The 25,773-nt window shown below is 36.9% G+C and overlaps 2 protein-coding genes across 2 annotated transcripts; both read left to right on the forward strand.

The window, feature by feature from the left end:
* The first annotated feature begins 5,357 nt into the window (after nt 1–5,357).
* Nucleotides 5,358–8,986, forward strand: LOC133823314 (long chain acyl-CoA synthetase 8-like). Its single transcript, XM_062255976.1, has 7 exons — nt 5,358–5,618; nt 5,734–5,814; nt 6,024–6,296; nt 6,905–7,036; nt 7,110–7,283; nt 7,395–7,624; nt 7,932–8,986. Exons 1-7 carry the CDS (start codon nt 5,358–5,360, stop codon nt 8,056–8,058), a joined length of 1,278 nt encoding a protein of 425 aa, XP_062111960.1. The 3' UTR covers nt 8,059–8,986.
* Nucleotides 8,987–24,755: 15,769 nt separating this feature from the next.
* Nucleotides 24,756–25,184, forward strand: LOC133825248 (uncharacterized). The gene has a single exon (XM_062258215.1). It carries the CDS (start codon nt 24,756–24,758, stop codon nt 25,182–25,184), a length of 429 nt encoding a protein of 142 aa, XP_062114199.1.
* Nucleotides 25,185–25,773: the final 589 nt, after the last annotated feature.

A 25,773-nucleotide genomic window follows, 5' to 3' on the forward strand; every position in this document is an offset into this window, starting at 1 on the left:
TCCCAGATACGTCATGATGGATGGAAAACTCTATCGTAGGGGGTTATCCATGCCATATCTCTGATGCGTGTCCGGGACAGAAATGAGTGCAATCATGCACAAAGTGCACGAAGGTTTTTGCAGAGATCACACAGTCGGACTCAGTTTGTCCAAGAAAATCCTAAGACAAAGATATTTCTGGCCAATGATGAAGAAGGATTGTGTTGATCACATCCGCAAGTGCAAACAATGCCAATGGTACGCGAAGATCCGGTGAGCCCCTCCAACAGAAATAACACTAATGACCAGTTCCTGGCCCTTTGCAGTATGGGGAATCGATTTGGTAGGATCGCTTCCAACTTGGAAAGGTGGTGTAAAGTATGCCATCATGGCTGTTGACTATTACACCAAGTGGGTTGAGGCGGAACCAATGAACACCATCACTTCCAAAAAGGCCCTGGACTTCATCATCAATAACATTGTGTGTCGAAACAGCCTCCCTCACAAAATTGTGTCTCACAAGAGGAATCAATTTGACAACGTCCACTTTATTGACTTCTATGAAAGACATGGCATCATTGAAAGCTTTTCCGTGGTCACCAGGCCTCAAGAAAACAAGCAAACAGAGGCCATGAACAAGATTTTGAAGGGGACGTTCAAAAAAAAGCTTCAAGCCTGCAAGAGCAAGTGGCCCGAAGAACAGCCCCGCCTCCTATGGGCGTACCGGACTACAGAAAGAATGTCTACCTGACATACTCCCTACGCAATAGTATATAGATGTGAAGCAGTCATCCTAGTGAAATGGCAGTCCCATCTCATAGACGAGACACGTATGATCCTGTCCAAAACCACGCCTTACTCCAAGAATCACTAGACACATTGAAGAGATCTGGGAAGAATCTCAGGTTCAACAGAAGATGTATCAGGGAAAGATCGCCAGACACTTTAACTTTAAAGTTAAAAGACGAAAATTTGAAGTCGGTGATCTAGTCCTTAGAAGAGTCTTCCCTACAACCCAAGATCTGGGAGTGGGGGATCTGGGACCGAACTAGGAAGGACCCTACAAAATCCAAAATGAAGTATGTACAGGAACGTACCGCTTAAGTTGACTAGACGGAAAAGAGGTCCCAAGGGCCTGAAACACAGAACACCTCCGTCGGTACTATCAGTAGTCGGGAGGGCCTGATTCTGTTCTTAATTTTTCTTGTAAACAATGTACACCCTAGGGCGATTTCTTACTTAATAAAAATGGTATGTGTAAAAAAACATAAAGAAATATTGTAAATAAATAAAAGTTCGTGTCCGTCTTCGTTCTTTTTCAAACTGACAAGTGACCCAAGGCTACAGTCGTCGATCACTTGGGGGTATGACTATCTATACGAACAAGTCGATGAATAAAAACAAAACAGGATGCAAAATGCAAAGTTTAGTCCTGATCCGGACCGTATAGACGGGGTAACAAAACCCAACAGGATGCAAGGCTCAGGCATAGTCCTAACCCGGACATACATGATCTGGGGGTAAAAAATCCAAAGGGACATACGGCTTAGGCCCAGTCCTAACCCAGACATACATGGTCTGGGGCATAAAACCCAGTAGGACGTATGGGTCAGGCCTGATCCTAACTTGGACATACATGGTCTGGGGGTAAGAAATACCTCAAAAATTGATTGACCTAACATGGTCTCAAATGACCGAATCCTTATTCATGTCTCCTCTATAATGGCCCAGAACCATTGGAACGTGAGCCTTAGGTATAAGTTGTTTAAAATTACCTATAAATGGCCCAGGCCGTTGGAACCTAACCTTTAGGTTCAAAATAAGCTAATCAAGTAATCTTTGATGGCCCAGGCCGTTGGAACCTGAACATCAGAATCAGGACAAATAAACTTGATGATAATTATTAACTCCCTAGTGGTCTAGGCTGTTGGAACCTGAACACCAGGATTAAAGTGAGTTAACTAGTTAAGTCATGTCTAAAAAGAATATTTGGAGCCCGAACTAAGTTATATTGGTAAGTCCGAAATGGTCCAGGCCGTCAAAACCTGAACACGGGTCCTCGGACAGGCTAAATGCCTCCTACAACATTTCTCTAGTGGTTCTGGCCATTGGAATCGGGACCCAACATTCGACTCATGTTCATGCAGAGTGGTAAAACACTTAGTGGATTTTGAGGAAAAGTAAATGATTGAAAAAGGGAAAACATTGTGTAGGAAATTAAATCAATATATATAAAAAACAACAAAAAATAAAAATCATCTTGGATGCTTCTGCGTCCATAAAAGTGATACAAATAAATAAATAAAAAAAGCCCTGTTTACAACACAAAGGCCCAGGCCTAGGCTTTGCCCTGATCCGGAACATCCAGAACAGACTCATCTTGCTCATCCCTATCCAAAAACTCCGCATCGACTTTCTCCTTAGCCTCAAACTCAGCTTTCTTCGCGGACGGATCGGGATAAACGTGAAGATTCATGTTCTTGTCCTAGAGCCAGGCCATGTAAATGGCCTCGTCGAAAGTGGCCTCTAGCAAAGCATCGGCATGCTCCTTCTCTTGGCGAACCTCCTCATTTCGCTTTATCTCCAAGTAAAGAATACTATCGAGGGTTGCAACCTCAAGGGTTGCAACCTTCTCCCGCTCCTGGCGAGATTGGGCCTCAGCTGCTTCCAGGAGGGCCTTAGTTGATGCTTTTGAGCCTCGAGCATGAAGAAGCTCTGCTTCCAGGCTATCCACCAGCTTCTTATGGTCGACGTCCTTCCTGGACAAAGTTTCTTCATGTTGGGCCCATATCCGGGCAGCCTCCGTGCGATTAGCCTGGATCCGAGCAACCTCTTTGGCCATGGCCTCCCTAGCAGCTTCCCGCTGGTTCACGACCCCCTCCATCTCCATTTGAGCTATCTCCAGCTTCATTGCCATCTCGGGCACCAAGTCTACATTCTTATGGGCCATCAATGCATCCTGGAACAAACCGAAGTTAGAAAACAAAGGAAAAAAATGTGATAAAGTAAAAGATTGTATGAACATATAACTCACAACAGTGGCCTGGGAGATGAATAGGGCATCCTGATTGGCCAAGGTGGCGTACTGCTTCAATTGTAGGTTAAACATAGTCATCCCAACCTGGGCCAGCAAGTCTGCAGCTAGTGGAGCCGTGTCTTGCCCCAACTTAGGACGGAACCCAATCTCGGCTGTGAGCTAGTCCACGATCTGTTGGTTAATCAATTTACAAAGAATATCAAGCCAGGGGTCTGAAGATGGTTGCTTATTTAAACAAAGGAAAGGATTTGTTGGCACAATTTGAAAAATATATTCTCCAGTAGGTACCTCGCGACCAGAACTCAAACGCTGATGCTTTGGCCAAGTTAGCAAGTGCAAAGGATGTTGACACCTTAAATATAGTGCCTGTTGAACGTTTATCCGCACCAAGCATCCAAACAGAAGAAACCTCCATGGTAGTCCAAGCAGCAGACACATGGATGGCACCTTTTATTGAGTACTTAGATCGTGGAGTATTACCGTCGGACAGAAACAAAGCAAGAGCCCTCCAGAGGCAGTCGAATCGGTTTATCCTGGTCGACAGAGTTTTATACAGAAGGGGATACTCAATGCCACTCCTAAGGTGTGTTTCAAAAGAAAAGGCTAAAGAATTAATGTGAGAAGTCCACGAAGGTTTTTGCGGAGATCATGCTGGGGGGCAGAGTTTATCAAAAAAGATCTTAAGGCAAGGATACTTCTGGCCAACAATGAATGAAGACTCCGCAGATTTTGTTCGAAAGTGCAACAAGTGCCAAAGATTTTCCAAGATACCACAAGCAGCCCCCAATGAACTAAAAAAGATGCAAAGCCTGTGGCCATTCGTAGTGTGGGGAATAGACTTGATTGGGTCTTTGCCCACGAGAAAAGGCAACGTCAAGTATGTTGTAGTTGCTGTTGACTACTTCACGAAGTGGCCCGAAGCTGAGCCACTTGCAACAATAACGACCAAGAAAGTTCTCGATTTTGTGGTCAAGAACATCGTGTGTCGCCATGGGCTACCAAGGAAGATTGTTTCAGATAATGGCACACAGTTCGATAGTGATCTGTTCACTGATTTTTGTGAAAGGCATGGGATTATCAAGAGTTTTTCTTTAGTAGCTCATCCACAGGCAAACAGACAAGTTGAAGCTCTCAACAAGACACTGAAGGGTCCTCTGAAGAAAAGGCTTGAAGAAGCAAAGGGGGCATGGCCAGAACAGTTACCTGAAGTCCTTTCGTCGTATAGAACATCCCACCGAACAGCAACATGCCATACTCCATTTTCCTTGGCCTATGGGTATGAAGCTATGTTTCCTGTTGAATTAGATCCGCCATCGCACCGAAGGTTGGCATACGATCAAGACGTTAATAGTCAGCTATTGATGGAATCTCTGGATTTGGCCGATGAAAGGCGTGAGCAATCTTAACTCTCAGTAGCAGCATACCAGCAAAAGGTCGCTCGGTATTTCAACTCTAAAGTACACAAAATTTTAATGTGGGAGATTTGTTACTTAGAAGAGTTTTCCTCAACACCCGCAATCAAGCTGCTGGAGTGCTTGGACCTAACTGGGAAGGGCCATACCAAATCGAAGAAGTCCTAAATCCAGGCACTTATAAACTTGCTCGCTTAAATGGAGATCTCGTTCCTCGCTATTGGAATGGAGAACACTTGCGCAAGTATTATTAATAAATAGTTCTTTTAAAAGAATTGGCTTGTATTAATTTCACTTTTTACAAGTTTACTACAACAATTTTTAGTATATATTACATTAAAGAATAGCATATATTTAGAAGTGTTATTATTGGCGGGGATTAAAAACACACGGAACATATTTTGGCACCATATGAATAAACCTCAGGCGCCAAAATGAATTTCTTTTTTTTAGTCTCATTTGCCAAAATGGATTTCTCTCAGCCTCCATCTCTCACTCTCGTCTCGTCTCTCCGCCCTCTCCGCCTCACGAAGTCTCTCTCTCCTCTCGTCTCTCCACCGTCTCTGCCTCACGAAGTCTCTCTCTCGTCTCGTATCTCCGCCTCACGAAGTCTTCTCAACTCATCTCTGCCTCACGAAGACACGCTCCAGAGTGGAGCTCTTTCTCCGCCTCACGAAGTCACGCTCCAGAGTGGAGCTTCTCTGCCTCACGAGTTCTTTCTCTGCCTCAAGAAGTCACGCCTCACGAAGTCACACCTTCTAGAGATCTATCTCTGCCTCACGCCCACTATCTCAGGTTCGTTTCTCTCATCCCTGATAATACAAATTGTTGGCTGAATGTTGTAGTTGATTTGCTTACTTTTGCTCCTATCCTTTTCTTTTTCATAGCTGTAGTTGATTTGATAAAAAAACCCATCTTTGATAGAAACTATGTTTGAGCAATCTCGTAAAAAGAATTCACACAATCAATTTTTTGGAACAAGGAAGCTTATCGACAAGGACATTGTTACGGCTAGTGATGGTAGGAAGTTTGAGAAGCTTCACTTCAGAGAATATGAATGGCAAACTTATGGTGAAGCATTTGATCGTGCTTGCAACTTTGCATCGGGTCTCATTAAATTAGGCCACAACGTGGATACTCGTGCTGCATTATTTTCTGAAACCAGGGCAGATTGGTTAATAACATTCCAGGTTAGCTACTTGATGCATTTCTACATTCAATTCTTCTTTCTATATTTGCTCTTTGTATTAGTTTACTTTAATCTTCTCAAAACTCAAGACAACACTAATATTTCTTGGATTTCAGGGATGCTTCCGACAGAATATTACTGTTGTTACTATTTATGCAACTCTAGGGGAGGAGGCGTTAATCCATGCACTTAATGAGGTATGTTTGAATGACATAGCAGTGTATGTATATTTTAGGAAAGTTAGCATAAGTTAGGGGATGGAGGATTCATCGCTACAAGCTCATGTATTTGTTAGAATACATAAATAATATACAAATGTGGACACATTGAATGGTCCCCATGATTGTTAATAGCCCTAAAGGAAAAAGGAAATGGTTCTCATCTTAGAAATTTGACATTTGAATAGACTTCAACTTCGACCTTGATATGCGATTCAAAGCAGCTGAAGAAGCTGGCTGCTATAAGCACAAGCCTCAAAACGATTCAGAATGTTATTTATTTTGAAGAAGATGGAACTTCAAAAGAAACTGGATATTCTGAAAGCATGAGCGGCTGGACAGTTGTGTCCTTTTCTGAAGTTGAGAGACTTGGTAAAGCATGTCCCGTTCCACCAAGCCTACCCTCTAAGAATGAAGTTGATGTTGTTATGTACACAAGTGGCAGTACAGGTCTGCCAAAGGTTGGTTTCCTGCTATTTGTTTCTTTTGTTATGTTTCCTGTTCTTTTGCTTAAGAAATAGTTAGTGCTGATCCAAATGTATATTGAATGTTAGATTGTACAAATACATTGTATCTTAGTGCAACATGCATATTAATATTAATTTTTCTATGTGTGTGAATATATATCTATCTAAATATATAGGGAGCTAGTTCGGTAGGGGTGTTTTCCCTATTGGCAGGGGTCAATTTTTTGTATGAAAAATGGTATTTGTTATTTATTTGACATTGATGCTTTATCGATAAAGTGATTTATTATGACTGTTAGATTTAAATAAAATGGTCAAAATTGGTTTTTCTATTAATAGTGATAAAATAAAATTTCAATATGTAATTATTCCATATGTTTGTCTTTATTCATTGAAGAAGGCTTCTTTTGAGAAACTTGGTTGGAAGTGAATAATTACTGTACATTTTAGTTCAAGTAAAAATGTAATTTGGAGTTCTTCTTTACAAGTATATATTCTGAATTGAATACTTGTTCAATCATCTTCTGAAAGTATTGAAACTTGAGCAATTAATTTGTAATGTCCAAGATTGCATGATGACATTTTTTGGTGTGACTGTCTAGGGTGTTATGATAACACATGGAAACATTGTAGCCACTGCTGCAGCAGTTATAACAGTCATTCCAGAACTAAATAGAAAAGATGTCTACTTGGCGTACTTGCCCCTGGCTCACGTTTTTGAATTGGCAGCTGAGGTACCCACATATGTTCTTTTACTTGTGCATGTTAGACACTAAAATTTGTTGTAACACACTCATGACTTTCCAGTCTGTCATGGTGGCTACGGAATGTAGAATTGCTTATGGTTCCCCATTGAATTTAACAGACATATCAAACAAAATTATGAAGGGAACCAAGGGAGATGCTTCTGAATTAAAGCCAACTCTCATGGCAGCAGTTCCTGCTATACTGGATTGTGTTCGAGATGGAGTACTGAAAAAGGTGCTTATTGGTTGTATAATTCTTTCCCTCCTAGCTTTGTGCTGATTTCGGGTGCATGTACTCATTGGAATATGTGTTTATTTATTAATTAATTATGTCCATAAATATCAGGTTGAGGATACTGGGGGTCTAGCGAAGACTCTTTTTACATTTTCATATACACATCGATTGGCAGCTGTAGAAGGAAGCTGGTTTGGGGCTTGGGGACTGGAAAAAATGCTGTGGGATTTAATCATCTTTAAGAAAATACGCTCTGTACTTGGAGGAGATATTAGATTTATGCTCTGTGGTGGAGCTCCTTTATCTGCGGATTCACAACGCATCATCAATATCTGCATGGGGTAATTATTTCATATTCTTGAGATTTACAATAATTGAATTTGAAGTTTAACCTTGTTATTTAATTAAATTATTGGATTGCAAACTCTACTAGATTAGTGTGTCCACATGTGAAGTTATATGTCATACTTATATGCACGCAATCACTCGTCCAAATTCATTTAGATGCTAATACTTCCATATTTAGTTCCATGCTAGACTAACTATGCACTGTGAAATTCTTGCAATGGGTCGTGTTATTTTTCATTTCATGTGTATCTATTGCTTATTATTGCATACTTTTCTTTTTGGTCGATTATGCTTAAATAGGGCTCCTATTGGCCAAGGATATGGCTTGACAGAAACTTTTGCTGGAGTTGCTTTTTCTGAGGCAGATGACACAGCAGTGGGCCGTGTAGGGCCACCCCTTCCTTGTTGCTACATTAAGGTATATTAAGAGTTGATCATTTATGCGTTAATTTCATCTAATATAAATATTCAACTGATTGCTTTTTGACATAGTGGTTATATAATATTTTGTATTGATTGCTTTTAGCCAGGTCTTAATGAGAAATTAAAATGCATGAAGCAACATGCTTTTAGATCAGTTCACTTAATATTATTGACTTCGATTTAAAAGGAATGATTTCTTTTTTCTTATTATTTTTAAAATAGATTTTGGGAGATGAAAAGAGTGGAAATGGATTATGCAAACAATGATATTCTTGGAAAAGCAGTTGAGAAGAGTCTTAGCAGCATTCTAGCAAGTGAGTTTTATTTAAAGATGCGTGTTAGATTTAAAATTGTTCAAAAATCTTATTATTTGCATAGATTGATATGGTAAATAACTTAAATGTATTGAAAACTATATTTTATGTTATAAGAGAATTTGAAAACTAATATTGGTGGGGCTTTAGTATGATTTATGCTTACTTAGTTGTGGCAGAGGAATTGGTTCGTAGTAATTAGTTGGAGGATGCTAATAGGGTTCTCTTATGGGGTGGTGGTTTATTCTTGTCCCATGTGCCTTTTTTTTAATTTTTTTATGGAATATACGTGTACAAGTAATGTTAGCATTTTCTTTTTTATAAGTTGATGCAATGTCTTGAGATTATTCCTTTTAAGGTTGAGGACTTCAGTTGTAGTTGTCTGAGTTATGATTGATGTTTACAATAGTGATTATATATAATTGCTGCATATATAACATGTTCAGTTACGTTTTAATTGTAGTCATAAGGTTTCTTGTTCTACTGATTTTCTTTATTGATTAAGATAATATATAATGTATTTTCTTAGCTATGCATATACATGAACTTTTCTAATAGGTGATAATAAATAAAGCAATCTACATTTGTTTTGATATGAGTTTTTGCTGCTAAACCATCTAAGGGCTTCTCTTTTCTTCACTCTATCCCACTCTTGTTGAATTTGATTGTTGGTCTGTTTAATCAAAGAGGTGTTCTCTGCATTTTCTTTTCTACTTGGCTATTATTAGTATTCATTGAAAGGCTTATATGGGAATAAAATTGGTCTCAAGAGTCAAGACAGTCCATGGTGGTAAAGCAACTGTATATGAACCTATCATTTTTAATATCTATTTCCACTGAACCATTGATAATGAACCAATATCACTCTTCTTCATTGTGGGTCCTTGTGTGTTTTCTTGACCCTGTTTTTATTTTTGTTACCTTTTGGGGAACTGAGGCATTTATAAAGGGATCTCATATTTTCATCTCAGCTAGGTTTGGTTCATTTGGCTATTTTTTCACTTTCAAGGTATTCATTATTGTAGAGAAAATGCTCAAGATAGAACAAACTTTCATGGATTTATCATTTCCCTTATTTGTATTGATAATAAATATGATTTTTTTCATCCTTTTAAATTGGAATACAAACTGTTTTTGGTTTTTTGTTCTTTCTATGTGTGTTGTGTCTGCTTTTCTTTTTATTGTTGGTTTTATTTCAAACTGTTGCATTATTTTTGGCCTTTGCTATTAATTTTTCTGCTGCTTTTGCTGCCTCTTGTCGTTGTATTTAAGATTTTTGTTGTTCTTTTTATTTTGTGAGCTCTAGTTTCCAAGGACTCTATAATGGGTTTGGATAGTTTCTTGGTTGTAAGAGTTGTAATTTTTTTTAATGATGACTCCTAATTAAAGGTCGAATGATGTTGATAGTTTATTAATTGGTATGTAATTTTTCTTTCATTTTAGTGGCTTCATTGGATTTCAAATTGGAGGGAACTTTATTTGCAGGAGTTTGCAAGAGGTATGTTTTCTTTTATTTTTGTTAAAATACTTTGCAAATGTTAGAGGAGTTTGAATATCTTAGATATTCATCCATAGTGAAGTAGGTTCTGAGATTATTATTATTGTGTGATGCGGTGATAACGGAAGGTTGAGAACTTGTGTGTATTAGTGAAGTAGGTTCTGAGAAATTTGTGTGTTGCGGCGAGATAAGGAAGAAAACTTGTGTGTTGTTTGAATGTTTTGAATTGATAATGATTGATGGTTGATTAATAAATATGGCTGGAATGTTTTCTGATTTTCTGTTAGTTATTTGATGTATATCTAATAAACTTCAAAAGATTAGTATCCCTTTTGTATACACCTATAAAAGATTAGAGGATCAATATTATTACCCTATATTAATTATCCATTTTCTTAAACCTTTGTAAACATGAAAGATTTAATGCAATATGCTTCATAAGATGTAATGTAATAACCAATATTCACGAGTTCATGAGTAGGTGACAAGCCAAAAACATCAAACAGTGCAAATAAATCTTCTAAAGTACCTGTATACGTAGTTTATCAACTTCAATCATTAACAGAGATCCTAAATTCCTAGTGCGAATTTCCAAAGCATCCACATACTTTGCTTGCTGCTCCAATATAGAAATGTATACCATCAGAGCTGCACTAATTCAAGGTTTTAGCATATAATCAATTGACAATAGAACAAAAAAAAATATTTGGTGATATATTAATAAAGAGAATATTAAAGCATGTATGTATGGGAGAAGATGATATATAAAATTGTTTTATTACAATATCGTTGTATGAATATACACAGATCAAGCTAGCTAGCTAGCTCTAGTCTTCCCGTTCACACATAAAATTGGGAATTTGTTTTTTGTCTGTTCTAGCAGCTAGTGCCTTTTGTGTTTAATTAAAGAACAATTGTTAATTTATTAAAAAAAAAAGAGAACAAGAATTCATGCCTATAATGTCTGAAGTTACTGAATCTAGGTTATATAATGTAGTGGAAGATGAACAATATGTTAGAGATGATTGTGAGGGTATATTAGTTTGATTATTGTTGTGTTTTTTGTAAATTGTAGAAGATGTTGCACTTGACATTTAAAGTTGTAATCAATGGAAATTTCAGTTTATACTTCAACTCATTAATTGGTTGTTTCTTATTTGTGTATTTTTAGCGAAGAACTCTTGAAAACATATGTCTTTTATTTATTTACTTAGTTTTTGCTGGCAGTGGCTAGACTGTAATACGGATGATTTCCCATTATCTCTTTGTAATACAATCTGGTTTCTTATAATAAAAAATAAATCTTAATAAATACCTAACAGCATACACTCAACATCATAGCAGCCAAATAATAGAAAAAAAAATAGCACCATAAATCAACAAAAACGATTGAATTTAATTTAGTGATAAATTCTAGATCAGTTCACAACACAAACACCTAAACTTGCAAGAATTAGCTGACCAATTAGCAGTAGACATCAAAACTGCCAAAGCCTTCAAGCTTAAACTGCTGGTACATATTCTTCTCTATTTTTCGTAAAAACAATGTATGATCTCCCTCATTCTACAACTATTTCGTTGATCAATAAATGATGTGTTTGTGTCCTAGGTAGGCATGTTCATTCCTCAAATACATATTGTTGGATACATGCATATATCGACTTTGTGTTGAAAACATAAACCCACAAATACAAATACTTTACATTTATAGAACATTCCTAAAGGTGTTTGATATAACATTTATTACTGTTTCTCTCTATCTTTCGGGAAGTTGAAAACAATATCTTCTATCCATAGCAATGGAGTTTTGTTTTTCTTATTTTTGGAAGGCTCCCAAACATAGTTTTTTCCTTTCTTATAAGCTGCAATTTATAGTATCCAGGCATGTTTCTAATTTTTTAAACCAAAATCATGTCTGTTCCAGACTTTCAGGGTGCAAAAAAATTATTATGTTACCAAGCAAGAAGGCCTAAAAAGTGCAGTCATTTGAAAACAGTTTAAGCTGGAATGTGTATGAAAACAAACATTCAAAAACAAAACAAAATTATACATGCATGATAGCAACCAAATAAAGAAATGATACGCTTCTATAAAATATTGAACAGTTAACAGAAAAGTTGCCAAAATAAAAGTCTTAACCAAGCCTACCCAAAAGAGTGTTCTGAACCTTTGAATCATTATCAACCACCTCTTGTTCCTCTTCAATTTCTTCATCATAATTTTCATCGTCAAATACAGATGCAGTAGGCTTCAAAGTAGCCAATGAATTAGAAATGCATGCCTTTTTGGGCAAAAGATAGTCCTCCTTAGTGGCCGCTTGAACCTCTGGTCCTTCATATTGCTCATCAAAGTCTTCATAATCAACAGCATCTTCAGCCTTCTCATCATAATCTATGTGTGAGAGAAACACAATGAACATAATCAGAAAGTTTGACAAAATGAAATGAGCTAAACCATAGACTTTAGAAAACATATTATTTATACATTATTTTATTTTGTTTAATAAGAACTAGACCCTACTATTGTCAAAGACAAAATATAAAGGAGATGAAAAGTCCACTGAAATCCAAATAACAAAAAATGCTCAATCTCTTGAAAAACCAAAAATACAATTCCTGAATTCTTTTTAAACAAATCATTGAGATGCCTACTTTAGCCCAAATAATATCAATGTCTTTTTCAATATTAAAAAATCTATCTTGTCCCTTTCTAAGCACAATGACCAACAAATAGCCATCACAGCAGAATCCTACAGCTACTTTCTATTTTCGTTACCCACTCCTAAAAATTGAAACTTAACAAATTTACAGAGTACTGTAAAGTAATTCAAAAAGCCTCCAACTATAAATAGTTTTACATTTATCCACAATCTTTCAGAAAAAGGCAATGAATAAATAAATGATTGACTGTCTCATTGCTGGTTTTGTGCAAAACACCAGCTCTGAGACAGAGCAGAATGATCCTTTCCAATAGACATAGTGAGTTCCATTCATGTAGAAAGTAAACAGCTAAAATCTTAGAATTTAAAGTTGTCCTTTAAAAGTACTTCCTCAATTTCACAATCGTCCCAAAATCCAAGTCTTTCTTCTATTTCTACCTTAACCCTCACCTGAATATGCAAATATTGTACAGTGAAGAATCATGTTGCTTCTAGGTTCTCCAAGCAAGAGTTTTCTATGACAGCCATTGTGATGTAATACTAGTGATCTACTTATGGGTTCAAATCAAACCATTACACTAAAGAAACTGAGAAATGCCAGGGTCCTCCAAAAGTATAAAGAAACTCTTCAAGAGGAGTATAGCAATTTGGCATTCTATACTTGTCAGATATACACTTATAGGAACCAAAAATTCTACAAAGAAGTACATAGGATATGTAAAGCTACCTCACATATATATATTCTCTTAGTCACTAAGTAGACTAAGTGCTGGCACTAAGAATATTCTCTTAGTCAACATATGTCTTTTATTTATTTATTTTTTGCTGGCAGTGGCTACTAAAACAGTCATATGTAATGTAAAAATTCTACATTTTTATGGAGTGGAAAAAGTAAATATAAAATAATATGAGGATAAAAGTGGCAAAAATGGACCAAGAGATGCTTATCTGCTCTTTTACTATTAGTATGACACTTTGAATTTTTATTTCTTTGATGCCAAGAATGACTGTTTATTTCTTTCTTTCTGACTTTTATTATAAGTTTTTTTTTTGTGATAATTGATAATATGTTGTTATATATGATTTTTGTAACTCATCAAATTTCATACTAATTATAGAAACGGTTGATCAGAAACTAGTCAAAGAGTTTGCCAAGTATAAGATATGTCACCTCCATCTACAAAAGGAAAGAGACCAAAACACATACCTACAGGAAAATTAGTTAAACTCCTCAATGAAAAGAGGAAGAGCTTTAGACTAAATTTGGAAATGGATAAGGTTGTTGAAGAGAGATATGGAGCAAGTGCACAAAGGATGATGAATTGAAGGATGGAGCAAGTTTCACGCATGGTTTACTTTTGTGTATCTTGTAATGTTTCTATTTTTCATTTTTGAAGTAAAAATTGTTCAAGATTATAAAACTTTATTATGTTATGCTTTCAAACTTAAGTTAGAAATAAGATCTCATGAAGTAGACACATTCATGGTTTGAATTAGTTATTGTTTAATGTAATACTTCTGGTTTATCAATCTGTTGAGAATTACATTTTATGATTAATTTTGAATTTTTTTTTATCAAAATACAATAATGAAAATCTTTTAATTTAAAAAAAAAACCATATAAGTATACTTATCAAAATAAAATTTAAAATTTTATTACTATATGTTATGATTTAAAAACATATTATAAGCGTAAAAAATCGTTATGGTTTATATAATATAACAAACTAAAAATGTTATCAAAATAATCAAATGTAACAGTTGAAAAGTATTATGAAAAAAGTACAAGATTAAACTTCAAATTTATAACCAAAAACTCTATCTAAATGTTATTATTTGAATATTATAGCACCTAAAAATGTGTTATTGAATAGTTTAAGATAACACCGAACATAACATTCAAAAACTGTTATAGAAAAGACTGGACTTTTAATAACAGGGGCTATGTTAGCATTTTCATAAGTGTTATCAATAGTCCTAGTTAGCAGTTTTTAAGTGTTATGAAAACTGTTTTTTCTTGTAGTGGAACAAGGGTTATTCAATCATATGACTGATCGGTTATAAGTGTAAGCTCAAATTTTTTATCACTCGTACAGACACGATTGTCCATTTATTATGAGAATTAAAAGGAATTGTGCGTAGCCAGTTATTCTTGCCAATTATTGTATTTATTACAAGTATTTGCTCATTACGTGTGTTGTTTTGCTCTATTATCATTTTTATAAGTATTTATTCCGAGCAGTAATGTTCGAACAGGTCTTGGTCAAGGCAAGTGACTGAGTACCTTAAGCTCCTAAATCACTTGGGGGCATATAAGGTACTAAGTAAGCAAAGCATATCAACAAGTATATGAAAAAAACACAAGAAAAATCAGGGAAAGCATGCTATGGTACATAGAGTATTTTTTCCAAATTTTGTTTAATAAAAAAAAAATTCTATGCTAAGTTTGGTCATGCAAACATATGTTATAATAAAGTGCAAATATTATAATGTCGAAAGTAAAATCCTTTTCACCGCGAGCATTTTCTGCTCAGATGAAATTGTTAATTAAAATAAAAGGTTGCTTGTGCAGCAAAAAAAAAAATTTCTTGACATCACGAACCGAGGTTCATGTGTCCCAAGTTACAAATTAAAGTAAATACAAGTAAAAATTTATGAGGCAGCAGGAGGATCCTGTTGAGGCTCTTGTGGTTGCTGGTCGACTGTGGCCCCAACATCTTCATTGACGCCCTCGATACCTATTGCCAAAGATGTCTCTGGAAATCCCTGAGCCCTCTCCTCCTCTTCCAGACAAGCGACACACTTCGCCAGCTCAGCTCAGCCTCCTCATCTGGTAAGTAGGTAAAGTCCTCCTTGGGATTGCTCTTCCAGAACATATAAAAGCACTGGAACGCCGCTCCCTTGTACTTCTCCAGGTTGCGGGCATTGGTCTCCTCGAGGTCGGCAACCTCTTTGCGGCTGATTTCCACCTCCGCTTGAAGTTTGTTGGCTTCTCAGTAGTTTATGAGTGAGGCCTCCTTATACCTCTCCTTGGAGGCAAAAATTTTGACAACAGAGTCCTCCTTCTTCTTCAGCTCCTCCTCAAGCTTGGCGATCTTAGCCTTAGCTATTCACAACTCCTTAGCATGCTTGGCCTCGACCATCTTGTGCTGCTCGACAAACCTTCCCTCAACTGCCTTGATTTCATCAGCATGCTTGGCGGCCACTTCCTCCGAGCGGCGCCAATCGGTACTCACGGTCAGAATCCCTTGTGATCAGAGAAAAATTAAAAAGTTGTTATTATCAAATAGAGAGATAAGTAATCAAACCACAGTAAAAGCGGCGACTTACAATGAGTAGTTTGTTCAGCGCGCGATTAAGAAGCTGGTCGACCAACATGGTAGGGGCGTTGCTGAAGGATTCCAAACTATGCTGGTGTCTGGATAGTTTCTTCAGCCTGTCGCTAGTCGAAGAGTAGGCGAAGTTCAGAATAGCCTCGACCAAAGTTTTATCTGGCTGAGCAGCAGGGCTGGGGTTGGCGGCAGCTGAAAGGCTCTGGTGGGTGGGAGCTGGAGGATTCTGGTCGACAGGACCTGGAGGAGGAGTCGTCTCATTCGAAGGAGTTGGTGCAGAAGGGTCCTCTATCCTGCCATTTTTGCGGATGGGTCACTACAACCTTCTCCGGGCTGGTGCCGGTTCGATTTCTTCCTGCTCGTAGGAGTTTTGGTAGTAGGGTTGGTGTATAAATCGAACACTTTCTCTATAGACATGTCTATTGTACTACTGCTACACTTAGTCAGGGCAAGTTGTCATACAAAAAATATAAGGAAATGGAGAGAAAAGAAATTATAAGTAAAATACCTGAGCTACAACTACTGGTCGTTACATTATCTATTGTACTACTCATTCGCTGTCATGAAGAAGTCTGAATCTAAACTAGTCGCGTATTTAAAGTTGTCGTCCTCGTCAAATAAATGACAGGGAATGGGCAAACTTTCTAAGAGTGAGAAGTCAGTATCGTTCTCATCCGAGGACTCAAGTATAGGCTCGGGGTGTTTAGAAAGCTTTTGCCTGCCCTTTCTATATTGAGCAGGGGCAGCAGCTACTGGCAAAGTACTGGAGGGTTCCCTGATGGTCACTTCCATAGTCCTCCTCCTCGGGGGTTGCGACACATCCTAGTGCTGCTCGGGAACTTCTCCCCCAGTGGCACTTCCCGCAGCCGATTCCCTCACATCCTGGTGAGCTGCAAGAAGGCCAACCAGCCTCAGGTTATTCTCCGTGACAAGCTCTTTGACACTTTTTTCGATGTTTGTCATGCTAGCTAGGGCTGCTACCCGTAGCTCCATGTCTGGAGTGGGGACTAGTTGATGCCATGGACCTAAACGACACTAAAGTTCTAAAATGTGTATAGGAAGGCTAGAAGAAAACAAATGACCAGTAAGTAAATAACTTGCCTCCTTCAGTGAAGTTCAGGTTGTGGGCGGCCAGGTCTAGTGTTAAAAAGTACTCCTGGAGGTACTTCCCCACATTGGACTTGTAGGTAGTGTCACTCAGGAAGGTGCAAGCAGATTCCTGGTGGTAGAAAAGAAAGAACCCCGTGTTGTTGTTGTTGGGGTTGGATTTTAGATCAAACAAATAATTGATCTCATGTGGCGTAGGAACGGGCCACTTCTTGTGATTATAAAGGATATAGAGAGCGGAAAGTACTCTATATCTATTTGGGGTGATTTGAAAAGGAGTAACCTCAAAAATGGATGTAGAGGCAAGGTTGCCCCTGCCTCGATGTGATACCTCGACTAGGCGCTGAAGGCGCTTCTAGGTAGGTTTGGTCGCTGGTCGATTGAAGGCTTGATGAGGGTTATCCTAGGAAGGCTGTAATTCTTGAGATAATTCCTTACCATCATAGTTGTAATAATACTAGGAGGCGCCACGTACCATTCGACCTCGGGTCGGAGGGCGTCGCGAGGTTGGGCTTTGGATTGAATGTCTGGCAGGGAAATGTTTATAGGTTGAGGGGTGGTCGGAGGAGTTTCAACCTGAGGAGCAGGATGAGTAGTAGAAGTCTTGGTTGTATTCCTTTTTCTTTGAGCGATGGACTTCACGCGACCCATATTTGTTGGGCTGGTCCGTGGTCTGTTTGCGGGGGTGTGTTGAGAAAAGGTAATTTATGAGAATTGCAGCGACGACTGTTCTTGATCTTTGAGCAGTAGCGCGAGCAAGTCATCTTCGATCGGCCTCTCACCTCCCCACGGGTCCTGCATGAAAATCTGCGAACAGAGAAGGGGAGATGAGAATCTACGGCCAATAGACTAAAGAAGTGGAAGCGTTGGGATAACATTTCTCATGTATAACAGTTAGACTTTTATACAACCAGCAGCATTTTAACGTAAACACTAAATAATATGTGAATAGTTTAGAAAATGGATTAAAAAGTAGAAATGAAAAGTTTTTCAAAGAAAACTTTTCAACTCTTAAAAAGGGAGGGAAAAACCCAGTTTTTTCTGAATGCCTAAAAATCAAATTTTTACTTCGATTTTGCGCCCTAAATCAATAACCCCAATTCCTAAGTCAATTCCTAAGCTTCATTTAGTGTTTCTTCCTTATCCTATCATGTTAACACCTACATGCCCGATTACCCCAAATCATTTTTTCAAGAACATTCGGGAACTCAGAATCCAAAACAAGTCAGAAAACTCAAAAGATAACTATTGCATGGCATCCCAGAGACAAAGAAGTTCACGAAACCTACTTGAATAAAAATTTGAAGTGGAGATACAAGCGTTAATCCAAGTGGCTGAACAAAAACTCCACAGATCTCCAAAGTTGTTTGAGTTTTCTGGGTATTTCGGCTTCGTTCTTCAGATTCGTGCTTCATTCTTCAGTATACTTGAGGAAAAAAGGGAGAGTAAAAAGTAAAAAGTGAAACTGAGGGGTTATTTATATTGGTCGAGGCACGGTTAATAAGGTTATGATGGGGGATGATTTTTCGAGGCATGGAAAAATGTGATAGCCATCAAATCGCCTTTTGGGAAACTGCAATGACATGATCTATTACCTTTTCGAAAAATGCATTGGTGACTCTGACAGGTCTGATAGGTCACGCGAAGGGTCACCCGAAGGGTTGATCATTTAAGTTCACTTTATACTGGTCGTAGTAAAATAAACTTGGGGGCAAATGTTTATCCAAAATGGACCACCTGATGACGTGGCAAGATTGATCTACATGTGGGAAACACGTGGCTGTTTTAAGTGAGCATATCCTCCTCGACCCTCGACCAGGAGATCATTGGCTTATCAAGTATCACAATCATGGGCGACCAGCCTGGTCGCGTATATTTAGTTATTTCCTTCAAATATGCAATCTTGTAATTATGTATTAATTGAAATTTTCATTATTATTTAGATACGCATGTATTAAGTATACTTAAGGCCCATTGGCCCATATAAACCTCATTGAGCCTATAAATAAGAATAAAAGGGATCAAGAGAGGGGACTTTTTCTTTTCCAACATTTGGCTTGAGAACGCTTGAGCTAAGAGGTTCTACAAGAGAAAAAGAGTGTTGTTATCCATCACAATTGTATTTATCTGAGATCTAGTGAAACTCGTGAACCCTAGTTCATTGATCACTGTTCTCGGAATACTACATCAATAAGAACACTAAGTGCACGTAGGTTGTTACCATTCAATTGGGGTCAAACCACTATAAATCATTTATGTCATTTATCTTTTTATTTTGAGTTCTTCTCATTTTCATCTTACTTTATATCTTTTATCTGACTTCGTGTCGTTGGCCAATTCGAGGGTCAACACTCACTAAGTGTAAAAACCTCATTTTTTTTATATTTTTAACTACATACTTTGTTAGGTCATAACTTGAAATTTACTTACCCAATTGATATAAAAAAATTTCCTATTCAATCGTCGGTATACCATTTAGGTCTCTATAAAATCTTAGGTCAAAAGGAGTATATTTGATTGGTGAAAATATTTTCAAACATTGAGGTAAAAATGACCTTATTTTTAAGTCTTTATTTTTTCCAAAGTTTGGCACTTAATAACTCTCAAACCGTTCAGTATTTTGGTACCAAATTTTACAAAGGAATATTAGGGTATACCAAACACATTTTCATCAAAAATTAGAAAAAAATGTGTTCATTTTCCCTATACAGTGTCTATCCAAACTTGGTCCTGAAATTAAGAATACGAAAAAACAGTTTTTTACCTAAATTTTGAAATAGCATAACTCAGTCATTTCTAAGCGTTTTTTAGTGTTTCAAAAGCTCAAATCCATGTACTACATCTCAAAATAATCACAGTATAATTTATTTTTATAAAATTAGTTATATAGTTGATGCTTGACCTCTTGGAAGTCAAGGATCAAAACCTTTTTTTTTTCTTTTGGTTTTAGGGTTTTCAACAAAACCCTTAGGGATTTTGGGTCCCTATTTTCAAAATCAACATTGAAGCATCATAAATATTTTCAAGCAACTACCATAGCCTTATTACATCACTAATAAGAAACTTTAAGCATTAAATACACAAAATAATGCTTAAAAATGAAAAAACATACAAAAATAACCATAAAATGTAAACTTTTTACCTCTTGTTGTTCTTGCTTTAGGTTTTTATGTTTCTACCAGCTTTATAACCTTTAAAACTCTTTCAAAACCTTAAACCAACTACCCTAACAATATATATAGTTATTTATTGAAAGATCTATGGTTAAAAACTTTATAAAAGTCAAGTTTTTGAAACTTTTACCTTAGGGAAACTCCTCCAAGATCAAGGCTTCAGCTTCCAAGGTTTCTTAGTGTTTTTGGTAGTTGAATATGGTGAGAAAACTTGAGAATTTATTTTTGGACAAGATGAGAGTGAGGGGGTTAGGTTTTGGGGAGGGTGGAAGAGCGTAGACAACAACAACAAAAAAAAAGATCTAAAACACTTAAGTGTTTTTACTTCATGTCAATTTGTGTCATTAACATTAATTTGATGTGATTAAAGCTTAAATCAATTTTTTTATAACCTTTTTCACTTTTATAAATTTTTTTTAAATAATTAAATAAAAGTCTCTCACATTTAATTTAATTAATCACATGAGACAATTTAACCTAAGGTCCATTTATGGAATAAAATTTCACAATTAGGAAAAAATTAAGCATTTCACACAAAATGCCCTAAAATTTCCATTTCCTCTTAGGTTTATTATTTTTGACCAAACTTGAATTTTTATGAATGTATTTTATGCCAAAAATATATTTTCCATAGTTTATCTTTTGTTTTCGAGATTTTTACCCGATTAAGGATTTTGTGTCGATCCAAGACCGAAAGTCTTGACTTTTAATCACACAATTCATAATTTGGCTAGAAATAACTCATGGAAATAAATTCCAAACAAATATAATATTATCTAAAATACTATTCTTAACTCAAGGAAAACAATCCCGACCAGAGTCGTTTAAAGGTACTCGAAATGCAGGGCGTTACAGTTAAAATATTTCCTATACTTTTAAAAATATTTTCTCGAACCTTATCTTGACAAGCTTGAACTTAAGACAAAATTGTTGAGAATTGTGCCCTTAAATCAATTGTAGTTGACAATGGTATTAATGAAATAAATGAATGAATTGAATTATTGTATATATTTAGCTTATGTAGTATATTATTAATATTAAGTAAATATAAAAAAATTCACAAATTCATCTATGTGGTCTCAACCTCATATTGGTATGAGAGGATTGAGATAATGAACTTAAATAGTTCACAGCAAAATAAAGTTATGAAATCTTTAGATTAATTACTGCTAGTACAGTCCACTAGTATTATGAATACATGTGACCTAGATCCGGGTAACTAGTGTAGTAGAACACTTTAGTGGAGGTACTTTTCATGTTGTGTGATAACTCTTGAATAAAGAGTTATTTCATGTGCTTTTGATCTTATAATTGTGAAAAAATCGTGGGTGATGTTAGTGTATTTTTAGCTTTTGTAGCTAACTTTGGTGTTCCTATAATCTTAGTTAAGTTTAGTTATTTTTGTAGTTTTTAATAGCTAAGGCATTGAACATAATAGTTTCATGAATAAATATTGTAAAATGAATGAACTAACATGTGAAACTATCTAAATGGAATTTTTGATAGCTGAATTATCAGGTTTTGCTGCACCAAAGCAGATTTTGCTGAAGCATTTTGATAAGACAGATTTTGGGCAACTTATTCACGTGGCAAGTCAATGGGTGAGCTTGAATAGTGGTTGAGGTGGCAAGTATAGAAAGCTTGAGTCAAAAATTGGGAGAAAATGACAAAAGAAAATAGGAGACTCACGTTTTTTACAAGGAGGGGGTAATATGGTACTTTGAGGCAAAAGGAGGAAACCTAGAATAGACAAAAAGAAGCATCAGCCTAAATAGAGAAGGAGGCAGCCATTTTCGGAAAAGAAAAACCAGCAAGAAGAAGGAAGGAGAACCAGAAATTAGCACGAAGAAGGAGAACGAAAAAGAGAGCTCAAACATCATTTTGGATTTGTTCTTCCTTCCATTCCTAAACTCCATTTTTATATTTTCTAAGTGATTTCTGAATCTAAATATTATGGGCTGTTTTGATTGTGGATTAATTTTTATTAACTCAGCCATGAACTAATTTTTAGGTGGCTTGAATTGTGGATGAACCCTATCTTATAGTCTAGTAATTTCTTGCACATTATTTTAGTAAAATCTCTCTTGTTCATTCAAGTGTGCTTATATTAATTTCTTGTTGTTCTTTGGCCAGCAATGGCAAGATATTCGGTTATGTTTAATGCTGGAAATACTAAATGTAATGGGAAGAACTTGGATGACATAAGTCATAATCTAGGTTAGATTATGTTAGTAAGTAACATAGGGATGTGTTATTTGCCTTCTGTAACTTTTGTGAATTAAACTTTGAATTTGCATTCTTAAATCTAGTTTTGGATAGGAATATGTTTAATTATGTAAAAGAATTAATGTCATAAAATTTGGGAAAGTTTTATGATTGTTTAATGAATTCTTGTTAACCTGGGAGTTTTGCTAGAATATTGCTGCCGCAATTTGTTTGCATTTTGTTCAGGATGATTAATATAGGGGAAATCAATAATTCAAGTCCATTTTGCAATCCATATATTTCTTTCCATTTTCTTGTTTAGTTCAGTTTCAATTTCAGTATTTCCATCTCTTTTAATATTTTGTTTATCCTAAAAACAACCCATTTGATTTTTAGTACTTTTAAGTTGTTTAGTAATTGTTTTGCTATATTTTTTTTAATTTGCAATCCTTGTGGAGACGATCTACTTATCATTATATTACTTGTGTGATTATGTGCACTTGCGTATTTAAAATCAAATATTAATTTATCACAACAAGCTTTTGGCGCCGTTGTCGAGGATTGGAATTAGAAATTTTTGTAATATCAATTACTTGCAATTTATTTTTCTTTGTTGAACTGACTTTGGTTGCTTGCTCTTGTGTTTTCTCAGGTGATTTACTATATGAACAAGCAAGAAGACATTGAACTAGCTCCTATGGACCCTGAGATTGAAAGAACAGTTGGAAGAAGACTAAGGGAACAACGGGCTCAAAATCACCTTAATATGGCTGAAGAGGTTGAAGGAGTTGAGGGTGCTAATAATATCACTAACGCAATTGCTATGGCTGATGATAGAGAGAGAGCCATAAGAGAGTAGGCTGCCCCCATGTTTAATGAGCTCAATCCGGGCATTGTTAGGCCTAAAATTCAAGCACCCCAATTCGAGTTAAAGCCCGTTATGTTCCAAATGTTGCAAACAGTGGGTCAATTTAGTGGGCTGCCTACTGAGGATCCTCATCTTCATCTTCGTTCATTTTTGGAGGTGAGCGATTCATTCGAGCTACAAGGAGTGAGTGACAAGGCCCTAAGGTTGAAGTTTTTCCCTCTCTCTTTGAGGGATCAAGCTAGAGCTTGGCTCAACACCCTTCCTCCCGACTCAGTGACTACATGGAATGAGTTGGCTAAAAAATTCTTAATGAAGTACTTTCCTCCTACCAAAAATGCCAAGTTTCACAATGAAATCATGTCATTTCAACTGCTGGAAGATGAATCATTTTTTGAAGCTTGGGAGAGATTCAAGGAGTTATTGAGGAAAGGCCCACACTAGGGGATTCTGCATTGTATCCAAATGGAAACTTTCTACAATGGACTCAATTCTTCCACTCGCAGGGTATTAGATGCTTCAACTAATGGGGCTATTCTCTCTAAGTCCTACAATTAAGCCTGTGATATTTTGGAGAGGATAGCTAGCATCAATTATCAATGGTCCAATGCTAGAGCCTCAACAAGTTGAAAAGTGGCTGGAATACTTGAAGTGGATGCATTGACAGCTTTGACCGCTCAAGTTTCTTCAATGACTAACCTTCTCAAGAACATGAGTTTGGAGGGAATGGTACAACCAGCTGCTATGGGACAAGTTGTCAATGTGTCTTGTGTTTATTGTGGAGATGGGCACACATTTGAGAGTTGTCCTTCGAATCCCACTTCGGTTTGTTACGTGGGGAATCAAAATGCCAACCGTAATAACCCATATTCGAACTCTTATAATCCGAGGTGGAGGCAGCATCCAAACTTCTCATGGGGGGGGGGGGGGGGGTCAAGGAGCTAGTTCATGAGGATCACCAATGCAAAACAAGTCTACATATCCACCGGGGTTTTCTCAACAACAACAAAGAGCTCAACCACTTCCTCCTCAAGTGTCTCAATCAAGCTCTTTGGAGAGTTTAATGAAAGAATATATGGCCAAGAATGACGTTGTGATTCAGAGCCAAGCGACATCCTTGAGGAACATAGAGATTCAATTGGGGCAGCTAGATAATGAGCTAAGGAATAGACCACAAGGCACGTTGCCTAGTGATATCAAAAACCCAAGGAAAGATGGTAAGGAGCATTGCAAGGCAGTTACCTTGAGGAGTGGTAAGAATCTGGAATTGACTGAGGAGAATTGTAAGAGAAATAGTGAGCCCACTTCAATCCAAAGTAGTGTGGACAAGGGAGACAAAGCTGTTAATTTAAAATTTCAAATGCTGATCTTGAAGCAATTGTTGCAGCAATTCCTCAGCAAAATGCTACAGAGAAGCCTATGAGCAAGTCACCTCCACCATTTCCTCAGTGCTTTCAAAAGCAGCAACAAGATGGTCAATTCTGGAAATTTTTAGATGTTTTGAAACAACTTCACATCAATATACCGTTGGTGGAAGCTTTGGAGCAAATGCCCAACTATGTGAAGTTCTTGAAGGATATTTTAACTAACAAGAGGAGTCTTGGAGAATTTGAAATGGTGGCTTTGAATGAAGGTTGTAGTGCTATATGGAAGAATAAAATTCCTCCTAAATTGAAAGATCCGGGCAGCTTCACAATTCCTTGTTCTATTGGTGGTAGAGACGTTGGTAGAGCACATTGTGACTTGGTGGCTAGTATCAATTTGATGCCCATGTCAGTTTTAAAGAAGTTGGGGATTGGAGAAGCAAAACCAACCACAGTCACTTTGCAATTAGCAGATCATTCTATGGCACACTCGGAAGGAAAAATTGAAGATGTTATAGTGCAAGTTGATAAATTCATTTTTCCGGCTGATTTCATCATTCTTGATTATGAAGCGGATAGAGATGTTCCTATTATCTTGGGTAGGCCATTTTAGCTACCGGGAGGACCTTGATTGATGTACAAAAAGGGGAGCTTACTATGAGGGTGAATGACCAAGTGACTTTCAATGTGTTCAACGCTATGAAGTTTCCGGATGAGATTGAGGAATGCTCTAGACTGAGTGTAATTGAGTCTATTGTCGCTGAAAAATTCCATAAGGAAGATTTTAAAGATGGAGTGCGGCTGAGGTCACTTGAAGAGCTTGAAGACTTAAGTGAAGAGGAAGAAAGCCAAGTTACATGGGTGGAGTCAAAGCAGCCCTTTGCTAAATTTAGGAGGCCTTTTGAGTCATTGAACTTGTCGGAAGGGAATTTTAAGCCTCCTAAGCCCTCTATTCAAGAGCCACCAAAATTAGAGTTGAAGCATTTTCCTAGTCACTTGAAGTATTTTTATTTGAGAGATAATGAGACCTTGCCTGTGATTATTTCAGCCATGTTAGGAGCTAAAAAAGAGAGTTTGTTGCTGGCTGTTTTGAAGAAATATACAAGGGCTATTGGTTGGACCATGGAGGATATCAAGGGTATCAGTCCCTCATTTTGTATGCATAAAATTCTGTTGGAGGATTGATGTAATAATTTTGTTGA

The sequence above is a fragment of the Humulus lupulus genome, chromosome 3 (assembly GCF_963169125.1).
Source record: "Humulus lupulus chromosome 3, drHumLupu1.1, whole genome shotgun sequence".
Classification (NCBI taxonomy): Eukaryota; Viridiplantae; Streptophyta; class Magnoliopsida; order Rosales; family Cannabaceae; genus Humulus; species Humulus lupulus.